Source organism: Passer montanus, unplaced genomic scaffold (genome assembly GCF_014805655.1).
Source record: "Passer montanus isolate IOZ18808 unplaced genomic scaffold, ASM1480565v1 scaffold9, whole genome shotgun sequence".
Classification (NCBI taxonomy): Eukaryota; Metazoa; Chordata; class Aves; order Passeriformes; family Passeridae; genus Passer; species Passer montanus.
Window position 1 is genome coordinate 10,493,960 of NW_024374367.1, and position 19,517 is coordinate 10,513,476.

General features: G+C 41.6%; 1 protein-coding gene across 3 annotated transcripts in view; it reads left to right on the forward strand.

Moving 5' to 3' along the window:
• Window positions 1-3,079: 3,079 nt before the first annotated feature.
• ATXN7 (ataxin 7) overlaps window positions 3,080-19,517 on the forward strand; it is a 70,033-nt gene continuing 53,595 nt past the window's right edge. Inside the window, exons 1-3 of one of the 3 annotated variants that reach the window (XM_039695306.1) lie at window positions 3,080-3,181; window positions 10,954-11,208; window positions 11,660-11,728. In XM_039695306.1, the coding sequence (XP_039551240.1) occupies window positions 10,965-11,208; window positions 11,660-11,728 (313 nt within the window). In that variant the 5' untranslated portion in view covers window positions 3,080-3,181; window positions 10,954-10,964. Of the gene's footprint in view, window positions 3,182-10,525; window positions 10,813-10,953; window positions 11,209-11,659; window positions 11,729-19,517 lie in introns of those variants that run through there. The other 2 variants (XM_039695307.1, XM_039695305.1) reach the window with 2 other exon arrangements.

The window sequence follows — 19,517 nt, forward strand, 5'->3', positions numbered from 1 at the left end:
AGGACGTGAAGCATTGTGTCTCCTGCAGAGCCTAGCAGGGCCAATTATGCAACTGGTGGTTCTGATAGCATCTTTGACCCCCTGAGATTCTGCACTTGCTGGGTTCAGAGTCAGTCTCCAGCACAGGCAGGATGAGCCTGGGAGCTGCTGGGCTTTGCCCTTGGATTCCAGCTGGCCATGAGAGCAGCCCCTGGCCTGCTGCTGCCCTGCTCCTGCCTCTCCAAGGGGCACACTGACACCTCCTGAGGTTATCCTCAGACTTTTACAGCTTGGTGTAGTTATACCCTGCATGTCCACATCTTTGTTTATATAAATATAGCCTTTGTGTTTTCTCTTAAATGTGAATATTTAGTAGGTAACATAGGGGAAAGAGTGTTCCAAAATTTTGGCACATTCTTTGGTGGATATTTCTGGCACCTGAAAAGAAAGAGAGTTAAAGGACCTTGGGTAGCTGAGACATTAGTTTTGATGCTTTCAAAAGTTAGGGATGCTCTATCACATACATTTCCATTTTCTGTATTTTAGTGAGTTGATTTGCAATTACAATTTTCATGTAAATGTGTTTCCCCTTAAATGGATAATATGCATTTGTAATTGTAACTCTGCCTATATTATATGTAATCTGTGTAGATACAGTTTTGGCTGGGATATATAGCTTTTGCTCTGCCAGGCTGTGGTTCCCTGCCTTGCATATCAGTAACTCCCCAAAATATCAAACAGCAATTTTGTCCAAGTTTCTTTGATAGTCAGGCAACCAGAGTGACATAATGCTTCACTGGTTTGGAAATGCAGGCCTTTTGCTGGATGGCTGCTTTGGCTTTTTTTGTCATTTTTCCACCTTTCAAGTAGCTCTCCCTTTTCCAGGGTACCAAGGAGAGAGCTCCACCTGGCTTGTTCTCAATCATCCCATGACTTCCTTGTGTTACTCTCTGCTGACAGTTGTGGTTGTAATTGACCTGCTGTAAATTCTCAGCAAGAATCATTCCTGTTCTCTGCCACCCATTATCCAGAGAAAGAGTTCTCTTTAAAGGGTCATTAAGCTGTCATTTTATTCTTTTGAGATTTACTCTTTTAACTTCTTTCAAATTCAACTGCAGGTGTAATCCCTACAGCAAAATTCACAGGTGGTGGCATAGTGTGCTCTGATCTTTCATACACAGGAATAAAATTTTTGCTGTTCCTTCCTTCACCCTTGTCTTGTCCATTTCTTTGCTACCCTATTTTTAGATTTGTAAGTGTTTGGAGATGTCTTCTGCTTTATAGTTTTTGTTTTCAGTTTTGCATGAAGCAACAGAACTTTTTTGATAAAGTAACATTTACATAAGGATAAAAGAATGTTTTGCATGCAAAGCTCTCATATAAAAAAAAATTGGACTTGCTCTGAAGTCTTGTCCATTGAAAACAAGAGAAATTTAGATTTCCCCTAAAGAAAATGGGGTAGAAATGGAGGAGTGAATTACTTCTGCAGCAGGTAGGTCAGATGCTCAAAGGGCTTGGGACTTTGAGGCTAAACATTGAATGGTCTGCTGGGAAGGGAATGATCCATATCAATTCAGAGTCTCCTGTCCTAAACTACTAAAGGACAAAAAGGATTTTTGCTAAACACTGCATTGCATTTTCCTAGTTAGCAGCAGCAGGAGTTGAGGAGAAAGTTTTATACTGTAGTATTCAGTGAGATTTGTATGTGTAACATACACACATTGTATGTGTTTCATTTTCTGAGACTTCTACTAGTGTAGAAATTTACTAAGAAGCACTTCTCTTAAGCATAAAGCAAAACAGTGCCTGCAGAGGGGAGAAAAAAATATTGGACTTGCTCTGAAGTCTTGTCCATTGAAAACAAGAGAAATTTAGATTTTATGCAGTAACTAGAATATAATTAAGTTAGGATGTTCTTCTTAGGATCAGCTATGTCACTGAGCAGAGTCAATCTCAGAAATAGCAAATATATCTCTAGAGGATCTTAGTCAAGGTAATATTAGCTGCTTTGTTGCAGTTTAAAGGAAAAGATGAAAAAAGGTTTTATCCTCAGTGCATAAAAAGACTTTAAAGATATAAACTTGGTTGGCAGACATCTTCCCAGAGGAGCAGCCAGAAGGCAGGAAAAGCTTCATTTGGCACCTTCCACTGGAGCAGAGCCCTGCAGGCTGGGGACAGCTTGGGTGCCCTCGTGGACTGCATTCCTCTTGTCTGTACTTTACTCCTTTGAGAGGAAAAAAATAGTTTTCTCTGAAGTGTCATCCAGTCCCAGTGCTAGGTTGGCTAATTAATATGTATCTTCATGGCTTTTTAGACATGAAAAAAAAATCACCAGTTTAATTTCAAAGCACTTGTAAAAATCAATTAATTGATATTAAATATAACCTGTGCACAAAAATAGTTGTACTTTTTTCTGTGTTTTAACAGGGCTTTGGTTTAGCTTTAACCAGTTTGGCATTGATTTATGCTAAACCAAAGCAAACTGGGATTAAGTTTAGTTTATATAAACAAGTTTATAAGCATTGAATGAAAGGATCTTAAAAACCTGAGCTTGAGATGATAAAGGTCCTGTTTGTGGGAAGGCCTCAGTCTGTACATTTCTCTGAATTCTTCATCAGTGGTGCAGTGACAGTCCCTGATGTGAGGGATCATTTTTACCTCTCCATGCTCTGTGGCATGGTGGTGAAGCTGCCAGTGGCTGCATGCTGAGAGCCCCTGTTGTTGGAGTCGTGCTGTATTTTAGAAAAACCCCGTGCAGAAACCCCAGCCCTGTTGCATTTCCAGTGTGTGGCACAGACACAGCCACGTGCTCGGGACCTGCTCAGCGAGCGTCGGTGCGAGTGCGGTAACTGGGCTGAAGATTGAGGTTTCATCCGATGCATGCCTTTGTGCTAATGTCAGGCTGCCATTTAGAGAGCTGCTCTGTGCAGAACACACCATAACAGCTCCCTGCTTACCTTTCAGTTTGAAATCCATTGCACAAACTCTGTTTGTAAAATTGATAAAGTGGTTCGTATTTGTTTTTAAATAGACACGCTCATCGTAAGGAAACGGAGTTAAGGTTTCAAATGCTTTAGTGCTGTACTCTTTTCCTTTTCTTTTCTTTCAGAATTAATCAGGTACAAGTTAGGAAAAGCTTCCAAAATCTGAACAGATGAAGATCAATTGATAAATCAACCCAGCGATTCACCATACTTTCAAGGTACTGTGACATGCTTAACCAATATTTTCCTTAAGCATAAGATTCTCAATCTCTAGATGTGAGAAACGTAGAAAGCAGAATTTAGCAGGGTTGCAGAGCAAGTCTGAAGTGTTACCAGATGCAGTGGGGAGACTTTTTTAAAATGCGGGTGTTTAATGTATGTTTCAGTGGGAAATGAAGTGATGTTGCAGTCAGCCTAGGAGGAGTTCAACTTGGCGTGCAACTGCCAAACTTAAAAACATAATCTAAGCTGGATTATATCTTTCAATCAATTAGGTGATTTGGAAAAGGAAATTGTGGCAGATAAGGAGTATAGTAGAATCAATATTTTAAATTAATATATTTTTTATATTTTAGAAGAAGTAATCTTCCTTTTCTGTATAACTATTATTTTTTTTATTTACATGTTTCCATGATATATTAAAGCATTGGAAGGCTGTTTAGGCTCTGGTATATGCCGTAGCCTACCAGCTGCATCAGTCCTATTATTTTACAAGTTCAGAAAGTGGAATTGTAATCTGAGATTAAACTGTACAGTTGTCTACCACAGTGGGTTTATTCTGCATGACTAGTGTTCATTGCAGAATGTTGGAAAAAAGAGAAAATTATGATAATAAATGGAAATTTTGTCTGAAGGGCTGCTAGTGCAGATTATTATATCAGGTACTGCTAATTCATTGAAAGATTATCTGTTTCTTTCTCTGTTTCCCTTACATTTATCTTTACTCTTTGTCATCACGTGCATTTCACCATTTTGTATATTTTTGCTTAACTCCATGAAGAAAAAGACTTCAATCTTATGCACAGATATGAAGAATCCAGACTATTACAGCCTGGCCAGTATTTGCTGGCCAAATCATCTTTTAATGAACTTTAAAATAGATTGCAGCAGAAAGGGCCATTATGGCTAGCATGGATCTGGCCTGCAGAACGTATTTAAGTGGGAGAGTTAACCCGGGCTCAAGAGTTGTGAGGAATGTTTGTTACTGTCTGGATCTTGCAAGAGGTAACATTTGAAGTTGTAATACCTGAAGGTTTTATAGCAAAATGCTTCCCTGGATTTTCCTGCAACCTGAGAGGTGGCTGTCTTAGTGAACCCAGAGTGTCTGGGTGCAAAAACTGGCTTTGTTCTTTCTACTTCCTTGCTCCTCATCACTGAATAGGGTCACAACATCTATCAGGCTTTCATATAATCCTGGGAAAGTCTAGATTGGAACAATCCTCAGGACATCATCTGGTCCAACCTTCTGTTTAAGGCACGTTATCTGAGGCCTGGTCAAGCTAAGGATTAAATATTTTTGGCAAGAGAAAGTTCACAATTTCTCTGGGCAGCCTGTTCCAATATGAAATTGTCCTGACAGTAGATATTTTGTTGTTGCATCTAGACAGAACTTCAGAACCAACTTGTGCCTGTTGCCTCTTGCACTGACACCTTGTTCCTTGTGAAGAGAGTTACCTCCATCTACAATTATCTTTTATTTCTTGGAAGACTGTGGTTACATCTCACCTGAATCTTCTCTTCTTTAGGTTGAACCCAATTCCTTTAATTTTTTTCACAAAGTTTTCCAACCTTCTGATCACTTTGTTGTCTCTCTGCTGGACCCTGTCCAGTTTTTTAATGTGTCTCTTGAAGTGGCTCAGTCTTCCAGGCTGTCACAATCTCTGTGCATAGGAACACTTTGGTTGCATCTATTTGTTTTCCAAGTTTTTATGTCACCTACAAACTTGACAATGTATTTATTCCAATAATCCAGATAATTCTAAAAGATACTGGATAGTAATGAGCCCAATATTGATCCCCAAGGATCTGTTTGTGACTGACTGCCATTTGATTTGGAGCCATTCCCACCCTTTGAGCACAGCAGTTTGGGCAGATTGCTGGCAATGTCATGATCCCCTGTGACCTTTCAAACTAATTCTCTTAGCACCCTCATGTGCATCCTGTCAAGTCCCACAGACCTGCCCATGTCCAATTTGTGTAATATTTTGTTATTGACTTACTGAGCATGTGGTCAGAGCAGGTAGCATCAGCAAAGCATCAGCAGCCAGCAGTCAAACATGAGAAGAAAGTTTAAATTTAAATTTTCTTGTGCCAGGGTTCTTAGGATCCTTGGTTTGATGTTTAAAGCACATCAGAGGTTATGGGGTCGGCAGCTTCCCTTCAAGAAACTCAAGTCCTGTGAGCTGTGCTTGGACCCAGAGTCATGAACTGGCAAGAAACCAGGCAGGGTTATGAAACCTTGCATGGCAGTTCGCTTCCAGCAGATCAGTAGTACCAAGTTGTGCTTTGGTTTCAATAAATGGAAATTCAGCACTGATGTTTTGTTGCAATTGGCCTGAACAGCTGTGTGCTTGAGTAATTCTAAGTTGTAATATCATATTCTCTGTGTATAAACGAGAATCTAAAAGGTCATACCTGCTTGATTCCTCTGAATAAAATGATTCATCTGCACAGTTATGTTGCTGAAATAGTTTTAACATTTCCAAACTCAAAAGGTAATTGCAATACCTTCTGTAAAATTAGTAAACATTAGTTTGATTTCCAGATCATTAACTGGGTGTATTTTGTGCAGTTTTGCCTATTTACCTTTAACACTTGGAAACTTTGTATCACTACAGAGTGTTTTCTCTGTAAATTTCCCTTCACGAATTGACAGTATGTGGTGTCATTAAGCAGGGCAAAGATCTGTGCTCTTCTATTCATTATTCTGCTTTAGATCACTGTGTCGTCAATTCTTGCAGACATATTTGAAAGTTAACTAAAGAAGGAAGTGGTTGTAGTCTTTTGCTAAGTTCTTAATGCATGATAATAACATTGTTTGATAATTGGGGTGTAAAAGTGTTATTGTGATGTTTGGATAAACATATAAGGGCATCTGTTGCATTCTCACCCTAATGCAGAATTCTTTGCAGATATACTTATTAACCTCCATTCCCCAATTCTTCCTTCTCAGAAAAGGATACCTTAAGTTAGTCTTCTAATCTTAATCATATTGTTCTTTCCCCTGGTACAGGTGGTTTATAGTCGATGCACAATAATTTATATTCCAGCATTTAAAGTAGCTGTATTCCAATGCTTCTGAGCACCTCCAGTTTGATCTTTGAAGTGTTACTCATAAATAAAATTATACACATCAACCTGTTCCCGGGATCTGTGGGAAAAAGGATAATAAACTAGCATAATTCCTTATATAATTTTTTTATTGTGTGCTGCTTATGATTAGTATTATTTTGCAGGATCACAATCCTGTGAGTAGTAAAGGGAGAAGCTGCTGATTTCCTGGATGTCAGGGTGAACTACAGATAACCATAATGTGTTTTTCTTAGTGTATTAATATTTTGCCATAATGGGGCTTAAATTAAATGGCTATTTGTTATGGCTAGGTAGTTCTGTCTTCATCTGGATGTTCTGATTTATGTGAACTTTTTATCTCTTGCTTCCATACTTGCCCAATTATAATCTTACATTTCTCATACTGGAGATACATTTTAAAATGAATAGAATGTGCTCCCCATTCCAGCGTTTTCAGCAGGAGGTGATGGGAGGGTCAGGACTTCAGCATGTCAGCTTCTTGAGTTGTCACTTCATCCTGAATCCCACCTACCAACAAATATTGACATTTCTTCTTAGTTTTTATGCCCTTCTTGGTCATGTCATACCTTTGGCTAGAATTAACTTACTTGATTTCGTTTAGTGCCATAATGCCCCTCAGAGCTTCTCCTTGACAGACTTTTTGTGAATTCACTATTTTCCTTTCTTCTGAGTACTGACAAAGTGACACCCCCGTGGATTCTCCCTGTCTCTCCCTTTGCACTTCAGCTCTCACATCCTTTCACTTCCATTGTGGAAAATCATCGGTGAATCCTATCATTGTACTTCTGCTCTTAAAAGAGTTCGGCTGCAGATTCATCCTTCCTTTTTCATTCCAGTTGAGAGTTGTCATATCTCAGGTCCTATACAGAGGCTGTCATACAGATTCTAACTGAACAGCTGAAGTAGGTGTTCCCTGTTTGAACGGCTTTCCTGGACCACCTGGCTAAAGAATGAAACCTGCTGGTACAGGTGAAAAAATGCCTGCAGTGTCATGCCATGAAACAACCATCCGCTGCAGTTTCCAGCAGTTGCATGCTGTTTGTAGGCATACATTTAATCACAGTGTTGCCAGCCATGTTTAATCTGTTGTTAAATCTACTTAGTGAGCTTTAAAACTGTAAGTTTTCCTTTTCTGTATGTTTTGTTTCCTATTTTACTCTCCTTTCTTTGCTTTTGCAGGCTGTGTTATATGTTTTGTTTATGCTTTCTTCACATCGTTATTTGACTGTTTTCTCTACATCATATCATCCACTGTTTTCTGCTGTTTTCCTGCCTCGTATTTTTCCTTCTCTACTTTCTCTTTGAGCTTAACTTAACTCCTCTTTGTGCTTTCTCTCTGTTCTCCCAATACTTGTTCTCATTCACAGGTATGAGCAGTTCATGGTTTTTCACACATTGTCTGATTCCCAATGCTACTGCTTGGGCTATTTTGCTTCCTCAGATAAGTCCTTAGAACCAGTGGCATTTCCAAGCTCCATTTTGTTCTGTTAAAGAGAAGTATTGGCTTCTAGGCAGTTTTACACACTTAAATAAATGTTCTCCCCTCTCCTGGCCAGGTTCACCCCACTTAACCCTGGATGTCTAATGCAGGTGCCTAATTTATGTGTGTGGTCATCCATGGCTACTTCTGTGGTCGGTGGGAAGAGAAGGGCTTCTTCAAGTAGTGGTTTGCACCAGGAGGGACCAAACTGATCCCAGAAGTATTCCTTCCTCTCTGCTGACCACCAAGGGAGCTTTGGATTGCTGCTCTTCTAGCCGGATGTCTCAGATTTGTAACAGTCACCTCTGTTAAAGTCTGCTGCTTGTACATGTGTTTTCAATTCTGATCTCCTTCTAACATGATGGATTTTCAGGGGTTTCCCTATTTTTACTTAAAATAATCAATGCATCCATGTACAGCATTATGGAAACAATGTAAGAAAATTGAACTAGTGTGCTTTAAAGAGCCCAAACAATGTATTCAGCCTAACGACTTTGTGGGGAAAGAAAGTTCTCACCATTTCCAGCCCCTGTAAAGCGAGTTTTTCATCTGCCCCTATTCCTGCTGTCTGACTAATCGGTCTTGTGCACTTGAACTGATGAACTGATCCTTCTGCTGCCACTTCCCTCCCTCTGCTGGAATACTGATGCACTCACGGCACAGTGAGAAAATATTGCAGCAGCGGAAGGTTTACTAAAGGACAGCCTGGGGCCCAGACTGCAGAATTAGATCTTGAGTGGGAATATATAGGCAGAGAAGAAAAGCTGTGAAAGAGGGAGGCTAAAAATGCAACAGCCAGATTGAAAGAGCAGAGAAGAGCCATAAAGGGGATAATCAGAGCTGTATGAAATAACAGTGGCATGTGCTTTTACCTGTGTGGCTGGCACTTCTGAAGCAAGAGGCACTCCTGAGTGTCAGCTTTAGAAACTAAGAAGTTGATAATCTATTTGCTTGTTAATGTAGTTAGTTAATTGATGTAATTTTGCCAATTTTTGCATAATTTGACAAATACAGTGGTAATGTTTAAAGAAAGGAATCATGTGATGTGTGAACATGAAATTGATCTGCCATGGTAAATTCTGTCGCTGTTAAAGGGTAGGTGATGGTGTTCTATGACTCTGTTCTATGACTCTGTTTATGAAAGTAAATAATAGAAAAACCCTTTATGAATTTGAGGGACACTTGGACATATCAAGGTTTCTTTTTCAATCTGCAGCTGAGGCAGCTTTCTGACAGCTTACTCCAGGACAAAGGAAAGCTGCATGAAAAGTTTGTAATATAAATGAGAATATTTGACACAGAGAATATAGATCTGTAACTTGCTTTATCCTGTGCCTGGAGTCTGCATTCAGCTATGGATAATGTCTTAGACTCCATTTGTGAAGCACTGTTGAAGAACTAAGTTGAAAGAAATCAGGCATAGGCTTTTTTCCTATCTGGCTTTTACACCACAAAAAAAGCTGAGGTTCTGTTCAGAAGCTGTTCAGCACCTGACAGACATTTTTCTTCCAGTGATGTTCTTAGCTTTAATTATCAGTAGTGTTCTATGTTATAAAGCATGCTAATTGATAATTAATCAAACAATAATGCACTCCATTCATCTTTAGACTCTGGTTCCATGAACACCTTTCTTCATGCTCAGACTAAGATGAAGAGTTTTGGGAGGCTACAGGCAGAGCAGTGTAACTGTCTGAAACATCTGGGCCCAGCTCAAGAGGCTGATGGCCTTTGATAATTAATCCTGCTGCAAATGTCTGCAGTAGAAGTCAGTGTAGCTCTCTTTACCTAAATTTTATGGTGTTGGCCTTTTATGAGGGAGCTAAGTTAGACTTCAAGTTGATCAGGAGAGAAAAATCATGCTAGCTGCTCTGTATTAGATCTGCAATTTTACGAGATACGTTCTGAGTGTGACATAAATTATCAGTTGGGTGGAACACTGAAACTATTCTTATAATTACAGCCTATGCTATTCCATGTGATGAGCTTGAATTTATAGGTCTTTTATATGCATAAATTTAGAAAGAAACATCTCTAGCTTGTATAGTCCCACACTTCAAATAGAAAATGAAAATTGCGTGTATATGCACCTCTGCAGGTTAAACAAATTTATTTACAGTTCTGCTTTCTGCTGTGTGGTTTTGCAAATACATGTATGGGATCTGTCAGCAGTTCCACTGACAGTGCCAGTCCCGTGCTCTCGAGCACCTGTAGAGGAGGCAGCACATCAGATTTACATATTTTTAGCTGTTCTTCAAGGATGTTGTTGTTGACAGTGACATCAAGCATGGCCAGAAATTGTTGCAGATCATGGCCTGACAGTTTGACATTGGTACTTGAACACTAGTGGAGAAAACTTTGTAAATAAATTAATTCTAAACCCAGGGCTTGATTTTGCGAAGCTTAGACTTTATTACTTGGAGTTAGCAGGTACGACAGCATCCTTTAATCCTCGCTTTTGACACGGCACGACGTCATCGCAAAGTTTAGGCAAGGGGAAAAAAAAATTTAAAAAAGGCAAAAAAAAAAAAAAAGCTGTTTAAGAAAGAAATGTGGAATAACACTGAGAAGGGCCTCTCGCTGGGAGACAGGTTACGGGTGTGACGAACCTCGCTCGGTGTCCCCCCTGTGCCGCGGGCGAGGGGCGGAGGGCGCCGGGCACGGGGGCGCGCCCGCCCGGAGCGCGCTTCCTGCTCGCCGCTGCCTTTAAGGAGGCGCCGGGTTTAAGGTGGACCGGCGCTGAGGGCGGGGCGCGCCCGCCCGGCTCCGCCCGCCGCGTCGCCCTCCGGTCCGCCCCCCTCGCCGGGGCAGCGGGTGCCAGGCGGGGTTGTGATGCGGCCGTTGTTTTCGTAGGGTCGCGGGGCCGCGGTGCGGAGGTAGCCAGGCGGCCCATGGAGCTGGGGTACGCCGGGCAGGCGGCGTAGCCCTGCTCGCCCCCGCTCCCTTCCGCCGCTTTGTTAGCGCCAACACAAGCGCGCCTCACCTACACGGTGGAGAGGAAGGCAGCGCTCCCCGCACAATAATGGGCAGCCGGGCGCTGCCCCCCGGGCCGCCGCAGAGGTGAGTCGGCGCCGCCGCAGGGCCGCAGGTTCCCCGCGGGGAGGAAGCCGAGCGAGCGGGGCGGGCTGACAGCGCCGCGGCGCTGCCTTAAGAGCGGGGCGCCACCTTAAGCGGCCGCTGACTTTTCTCGTTACATTGTAGCAGCGGAAAGAATGTCGGCGCGGGCCGCGGGTGACGTCAGGAGGGAGCAGCGCGGCGCGGCCGCCAGGCAGCGGCAGCGGCGGCCCCGCCACGGCGAGGGAGGAGGCGGAGGAGGCGGGAGCGGCGCCGGCCCCGCCGCCACCGCAGCGGCAATGGCGGCCGTCGGGGAGCGCAGGTCCCTGCCCAGCCCCGAGGCGATGTTGGGGCAGCCCTGGAGCCACTGGGTCGACGCTGCTAAACTTCACGGGAACGACGGTGAGTGGCCGCCACCCCCTCCCCCCCGCTCGTCCCCAGCGCGCCCCGCGGCTGCCCCGGGACGGCACGGCACGGCACGGCGCGGTGCCGGGCTTGGCGGGCGGCTCGGGTCCGCTCGCAGCCCCAGCTCGGCGGCCGAGTTCGTTGTGCGGTGCGCGCCCCCGGCCGCGCTCGGGAGCGGCAGCGCCTGCCCCAGTTCTGTAATCCGGGACACGGAGCCAGCGGCCGGTCCCCGGAGCCCGGCACCTCCCGCCCTGGATTCAGCCTGGGCGTGGGGCGGGCAGCTCCCGCCGCAGGTGAGGCATCCCCGGCGCTGACAGCGGGGCTCGGTGCCGCTGCCCCGTGTGCGCTGCCGTGACCCCGCGGCGGAGCCGGCGCAGGGCACGGGCGGGGGGCACGCCTCCCCTCTGCCCCTGCCCTGCATTCAAATCGTGTGGCTTTTCGGTTTCAGGAACAGCATTAGAAGAAAGTTTCAAGGAATACGGGAGAAACCGAGAAGCAATGCGACTTTGCCGAGAAGGTGAGTGCGATTCATTCCTGAAGAAAAGTTTTCTTCTTCACAGCTACTTAGCAGAGGAGCAGGCATGGGAAAGAGAAAGGATCAAAGTTTCTTCTCGGTTTGCATTTAGGACTGGTGGCCTGTCAGTGACTGGTGTATTAGCATTATTATTAAATTATTACGTATTTTGAAAACTACAACTTAGGGCATAGACTGTTCTTACTGTGTTTCTATATGTTGTTGTTGTTTTTTTTTTTCTTTAGACTATAAATAGTCCTAAAGAAGCTCTGTGACCAGCACTGATAAAATCTTCTCTTGAGTTACGATATTTTTTGTTCTTGGTATAATCCATGTCAGTATTTCAATACCAATCCCTTCCTCTGTCATGTCATTGTGTTATGTTTATTGCTTGTTACTCTGCTAAATGAGAGTGACCTTTCACCTGTGATTAGCAAAAGCCCATTACGGCCTAGTTTCTTGCAAGAGTAGCAATGCTACTTGGAGTTGTAAGCAGATGATGAATGAAAGCTATAGATTATTATTATTTACTTTTTAACAGGCAGTGAAAAAAGGAAGCGATGAGTGTGATTTGCTATGTTAATTTTTGTTTATTTGTTTTTCTAGTTTAGTGATAGGTTCTAAAACTTTCTCTGTTCTAAATCATTCTTAATATTGCTGGTTCTTGGTTCCCTCTGAGTACCTGAGACGTGTGCCAGAGAACAGGCCCAGCTGTTTTAAACACTAGAGCAGTTAGACCCAAGTCATTTATTTGATGTTGTTAGAAATGGAAGGCTGAGTTTGTAGACATGGTTTACAATCATGGGAAGCAGAACTTGCCAGAGACCTTAGGAGATGATCTGATTCAGCACCTGCTGACTTGTGAGCTGCAAGCAGCAAATGAAACCTAAAGCAAGGTGGCACAGGCTGGCAGGATTGGGAGGCAGGGATCCATACTGAGTCTGGCTATATTTTGTACAGTTCTCAATGTTGCTAAAATTTGGAAAATACAGTTTCTAGGGTCAGAGTCAGTGGCATGGAAGAAAGATGAAATAGGCAGCTGTGCTGTGGCGTGCAGATTCACTTGTGGTGTTTTTCCATCTTCTTAAGTGTATCTGTGAGTTCTTAGGCACTTGAAAAAGCACTTCATTACTTCATTGCCAAGTTCCAGTCTAATCATTGTGCTGGATATGTAATTCATTTTTCTGAATAAGCAAATCATTCAAATGCTAAAAAAGCATTTACAACAATAAATACACACATTATCTTTGTCAAGATTTTACCAATAAGGATTTTCAAACATTTGCTCTTATTTCTACTTCTTAAAATGCAAGCATCTAAGGTTTCCAGATTCTAAAGATTAGCTGGCAGGGTAAAGAATAATCCATCCTATTTTTTTCCCCACTGGAGAGAGATCATGAAACTGGTTTTGTGCAGGCTGATCACTGAGACACGGTGACTGCACTGACTCCAACCATGTGAATGATTTGCAGGGTTGTGAGTTGAAGGAATTTCATAAAATACTTTGAGAATTAAAAGTGAAACTTAGTAGCCCTGTCAGGCTCCAGAAGTCTGTTTATTTTGTTTGCTTTATGACATACGAATGAGACACTGACTTGGCATATACCTGTGGCTGGCCTGTAGGGAGCTTGGCCTGCTGCAAAATAGACCTAAAATAGTACTAATTAAGTTTAGATTAACTTAAGGAACTAGGGGAGCAGCAAACACGCCAGCATACGTATGTGTTATCAAATAAAACTTCGAAAATGCTGTAAATTCATTTTCCCAGGAAGAATTTTGCATTCAAAACTGAGGAACAAACATGTATAAAGTAATTGGACTTTCTAAACCTTGGTTCTTACCAGAGAAAGGTGAACCAAAAGTATAAATTTTGTTAAATCCACTTTAACCTCAAGACTTTTGTCGTGGTACCCCACAGTATTTTAAATACAAGTAACAACAGAACTCCTTGTGTAAGAAAGTTATTTCTCTACAGATTGGGAGTTGACTCTGAGGCCCAACTTCTTAAAAGGATTTCAAGGTTATTTAGGCTAATTTAACCTTGCATTGCAACTCTTCCAGTTTGCATAAAATAATTAAATATTCATGCCTTGGAGAGGGAGCAAAAGAAGGAACATGACTTTACAGCCCACATATTAGGATTGGGTTCAAAACCAAGAACCATTTTCTTTATTTAACAATTGTCAGGCTCCCACTGGCCTGTGTCCCCACTGGGCTGTGGGTGGTAGTTGTTCCTTTTCCCACGTGCTGTTCTCTGCATCTCCTGGTGGGAATGGCCTCATCCTCAGCATGCCTGCTGGCAGGAGGTGGATTTCAGCCTCACAGGCAGTTGAGTTTGAGGCTCATGAATGAAGGGTGAGTGTTCCTCTTGTTGTAACACTGTATTAGAAGAGGGGCTTCACATTGCCAGCTTTCTTTTTTAACATTCTCCTTTCGTTAAACTTTAAAGGTAAAGAATGATGTATGCTATTTTAAAGGAATAAAGGAGGATGTAACTCTGTAATTCCAGGACAATATTTGCAAGCAGCGGAGAGAGGGAGGATTTCAGACACACCTTTGTCAGTGGCACTTTCTATTTGCTGATCAGGCAGCTCCTCTCTCAGCATTTTAGTGGTTGTGAAGCCTGATGAGTCCTTAATACCTGTTAATGGTGCTAGTTCCATGCAGGGATCAGGAAACATGTTTTTTTCTGTATCTAACCCTCCTTGGTCATAACCAAGCTCACACTGAAATAAGAAGTAGAATTTGAGTTTGGGCTGCCCAAACTCCCAGTGTTTGTGTCTCATACTTCCACGTTTCTTTTTCACTGCTCTTACATGCCTTCTGTTCTGCCAATACATAATATTAAATCATTCCTGCTGGGATCCTCACTGACCTTCATCAAAGTGAGAAACTCGCTGGATACTTCCCTATATGTTGCTTTTTGAGACAGTAACAGTCTACACTGAGCTTTGATGTAGAAATCAGCTGCAGGAATAAGGTATGGGCCAAATGAACTGGACTTGCTCTTGGTATGGAAAATCCCCAGGAGATGGAAGTGAGGGAGGGATACCCAATGGGATGGGAAGATTTTACTTTAAAATAAGTCTTAAACTTTACTTTGACTTTGTACACTGAAACCTTCCTCTGCTGAGCAATCCTATCAAGGTAAGAACATGTTAGAAGCAATTGTGCTCATTAGTTATTTTCATATGTAATTGATGTGACAGAATCTTTTGGCTCATGCAGTCACTTAATTACTTACTGCTTTGTGAACGAGCTAAAGGTGTGAATCCCCTGCCACTCACTTGTGCTGTGATGAAGCAAGGATAGCATGTTGCATTGTAATATGTAGATGAATTCCAAAACAGCGAGGCAGAAAATCTCATCCTCTTCTTGCATTTTTCCTGTATTTTCAAATGAAACTTTGCTGAGGTGCATCTTCCAAACTTGTGTGATAGTGGGAGTGAGTGCCATCAGATGCAGCCAGAATGTTTTCAGTCACTCAGTTCATCTTGGAGGTGCAGTAGATCTTAAAAGGAGTTTGATGTGTCTGTAGTACCTGACACTGTTTGATTTGGAAAAAAATGATTCTTCATATCAAACCTCATAATAAGTGCTTGAAACGGTTTTTCAGGAGATCCTTGCTAACTTGTGCTGAATTTAGTTGCTTTTAAGGATTTTTCTAGCCCATTGTTGCAAAGAGGATCTTGAAATAGAACTGTGCCTGTGAGTGTAGAGTTCATGCGTGGTACCTTTGACAAGCTTCAACAGAGGCAACTGTTGCTTCTTGCAAAATTTAACAACAGGTTGGCTCATTTTGCTCTGTGGAAGAGTGGAGAAGCTGTCAATAGAAACAGTGAGACCAAAGTTGTTTATTGGGGCTGAGGGCCTAACCCTCTCTCACCACCAAAGAACTCTTGACTCTCTCCACAGTAAATTTTCAATTGCTAAAGGTTGTCATGTTCCTTTAAATAAAGCAAACACATGGGGAAAAATCCAAAATGAGAAACCCAAAACCAAGCCATCCCCACCCCCAAATCTATATTTGAGAGTCAGAGAGATACAACCTATGTACATCATCATTGAATACACCATTACTTATTAATTTGTGCAACCCTTTTGAAGTGGTTGGGATAAAAGTCTCTTATATTCTCATACTGACTCATAAAATAAATTTGAAATACTTAAAATTATAAAGAAGTTAACTATGACATCTCAGATAGGAAAATAAAAGCATGGGGAGCAGAAAAAGAGATTTGGCTAGATAATTTAAAATTGAATGGGTTTTTTGAAGTGTATTTGGTGCATGGTGTCTTTACTAGAGCTTAAGCACCTCATTCTTTCAGTTACACATACAGCCCCTTTTTTTAGTTTGTTTGGGTATTTTTGTGTGTGTTACATCCTTTGAGAGGTGAATCCCTTGCTGTTGTCTATTTCAGGCACTTCACTCATACTGCCACCATAGCTCAGAGTTAACTGCCAGCAAAGTGGAGGAGGAGGACAGAACATCTGTAACTTGTGTCCCAGTCTGAATTGGTGTTGGCTGTGGGGTGATGTAGCACAGCACCAGTCTTACAGCTTTTAGAATATTTTGTCTTAGTAAAGCAAGCAGTGAGTTTTCTGTCTGAATGCAGATTGTCAGTTTTTGGTGGGCACCTTCAGAAGACACTCTGGAAGGTTTAGTGACAGCAGGAATTAGTCAGGAGAGCAGGTGGGAGCAAACTCTGCTCAGTGTTGTGTCACCTGGTAACAGCTGAACTTCTGGTCTTTGACAGTTAATATATAATAAAAAAAAAAGGCTCTGTGAACCTCCAGGGCATTCAGCAGAAGCTTTGAGGTTTGATTATATTAATTGCTATTAATGGAAGGTACCAGAGCTGTGACAGTATTAAGAGCCATGTGATGAACTCTTTTTCTTCTTGAGCTCTTTCTGGGCAGGGTTGAGCATTAAAATCCAGGCCTGGGAGGCTCAATAGATGCATCTTTATCACACAGACCCAAGGTCTAGAATTTTCCCAGCAGCAGGTTCCATAAATAATTAAAGCACTGCTGAAACTTCTGTTCCAATATTAAGTTGTAAATACAAGTAAGAGACAGCATCTTATTTCAAATTTAAATTTGTTTTTATTCAGCCTTGGGAGGTGCTTAGTTGAGTTGATTTTTTTTGTTGTGTCAGATCATATCACAGAGATGCTTAGAGGACTCTGTAATCCTTGACTACCTGCAAATACATTTGTGAGAATTTTTAATAATTTGAAATAAATATTTTAAGGTAGCAGTACAAGGTGCTATGCTTCTTTTTTTACATTCTGCATAGCTGTTCACAGTCTGTAATCAGATAAATCTCTTCTTCATTTCATTGCATTTTAATTAACTATTTACACAAATTGTTTTAAAGTTTTGTGGACTGGTTATTGTAAAACAATTACAGGGAGACTTTAAAATTGCATTGAACTGTTTAGGAAAACTGTTGAGGTTTTATGAGATTGCTTGAAAAACATGCAGTTTGAAAGGATGTTACTTCTGAAATTGTCTGCAGTGATTGGCCCTAATTTTTTTGGTTTTTTTCCTTTAAATTCAAGTTCTGTTTACAATATTTAATTATTTCTGATAGGATGAGTCAGGTGTTATAAATAGAATTTTGTGATGTTAGACTGCAAGTTAGAACTGTGTCATATGTTTTAAAGATACTTGGCAGGTTTTAGGTATTACCATAATATTAGCATGGTATTGCAAGGCCTTGGGGACTTTGGCTGGAAGTGCAGCCACAAGACTGTCTTGATCTGTCCATAATATGTGAGGAGGCAGGATATTTTCTTTTTTATAAGAACCTTTTGAAATAGTTGTCTGTACACATACATAACAGTCAGGAATTCACTTTATCTAATCCTTCTTAAGTGGTATGTATGATTAGCTAGGTTATCCCTGTGAGGAAGAGGTGATGTCTTGATAATACTTAGGTAAAGGTTGGTTTTTGTAGTGTTTCTGTGCTATATTTGACAACAAAAACTCAGTGAGAGAAGAACAATGCAATAAATATGTAGAAATGTGACTTTCATACAAGGTGGTAACTTTGTCATCTAAGTAGAGCAGGAAAGACAAAAAGGCTTAGTGAAGGATACTTTTAAATAAATTGGGTTAAGAGGATGCAGATTACTCTCTCTAAGGTAACTATTTTAAAAGGTATTTCTTCCATTGCAGCAGATCTATAAAAGTGAATATCTGTAGTTATTACAGCTCTCCTGGCTAGGCTGGAACTGCTGAAGGTTGTCTGGGAATAGGTGTGGTCTCTTGTCTCTTACAAGACAGAAAAGATTTCATCTTTCACAAACCATTGTAATATTTGACTTGTAATTAACTACTCTAAATAATCTCTAGGATGCTTGAAAATTGTTTTTCTTCCTGTATAATGAATGAAATAATCCACAGCTGTGGAACTTGCCCATATGTATAATATTCAACGTTATTTCCTAGGCATTCTCACAATGTAGGTGACAGCACAGAGATGAATAGAGCTTTGTACTTACACTTCAAGATTTTTAGCAGCAAGTGTTAAAATCTGACAAAGGGAATTCAAAGTCTAATGTAGCAGAGAAGCATGATTATAAAAGCAGTTGTCACAGAAGGCAGTAAATTTATTGTAATCTGTGTTCCCACTGCTAGAAGGCTTTGCTCAGTGAAAATCTTTCCCTGCTTGGGCAGGCTGTGTGCAGCTGTGAGCCAGGACTGGTGCTGGTGGCTCTCACCCTGGTTCTTGTGGCCAGTCAAACACCGTGGTAAGCCCAGGTACTACAGGGTATGACAGGATGTGACTTCATCAGAGTAAACTGCACACACAGCTGCTCCCACATTGCTTGGAGTCATGATTGCTGGGTTTGGAAATGGCAAATACTCTGGGCTCTTGGCTCAGGTAGATTAGAAATACTCAAATGCTCAGTTAGTTGTGTGTGCACGTGCCCATCAGCTCTGTGGAATAAGCTGGTTTGTGGTGTTCCAAATGAGGAAGATGGTTTATTTACAAGCTCACTCCCACCCTGATCTCCACTTCTGGTACCTTTGGCAAAGCCCATGGATAAACTTCATTGATAACATAAGGGGAAAAGGATAATTGGTTATGCCTTGTTTTTCTGCTGGGGGGATTATAATAGGCAGAAAACATGCAGTGTTCTTGATCTGCTCTTCCTTCTGTTGCTAAGCAGGACTTGAATCTTCATCAACTGTCTGTAATGCAACAGCAAATGCAGCTTTCTCAACTGGCACTGAAAAAAATATGTACAAAGGAGCTGAAGGACTAAAATCCTGTAGGGAGCAATTTTGAGGTTAAGTTCATATTACTTTGGTTCTGAAATCTAGAGCTCTCATTGTTTTCTTTGCAAGCAATATGGTTGGATGCTTTCTCATTGATACAGTTGCCTGGAAGTCCTATAGCAACTTGCCTTAAAATGAAGAGTGGAGGCTTTAAAGAGTTAAATTTTAAAATCAACTCCTATGATGAATACACAGTAAATTGAATGTTTCCTTTCCACGGACATCAAATTCTGTTGTATTTTACCCTTCATAAATTTAACTTTCAGTCTATAGTTCTGTTCATTGACTGCATAAGTGGCATAGTAGATGCTGTGAGTAGGAAGATGAGAGTTCTGGTGGTTTATTAAGTGTTACCTGGGGATGTGGGGTCCTGCTGTGAGCCACTGAAATCAGCAGAGCTTTTCTTGTGACTGGAAGGAGAATGTAGGACCAGGTTGAGGGGCTCAGTGGGTGAGAGAGGAGACAGCCATATTCAGTGCAACCTCACAATCAGACACCAGAG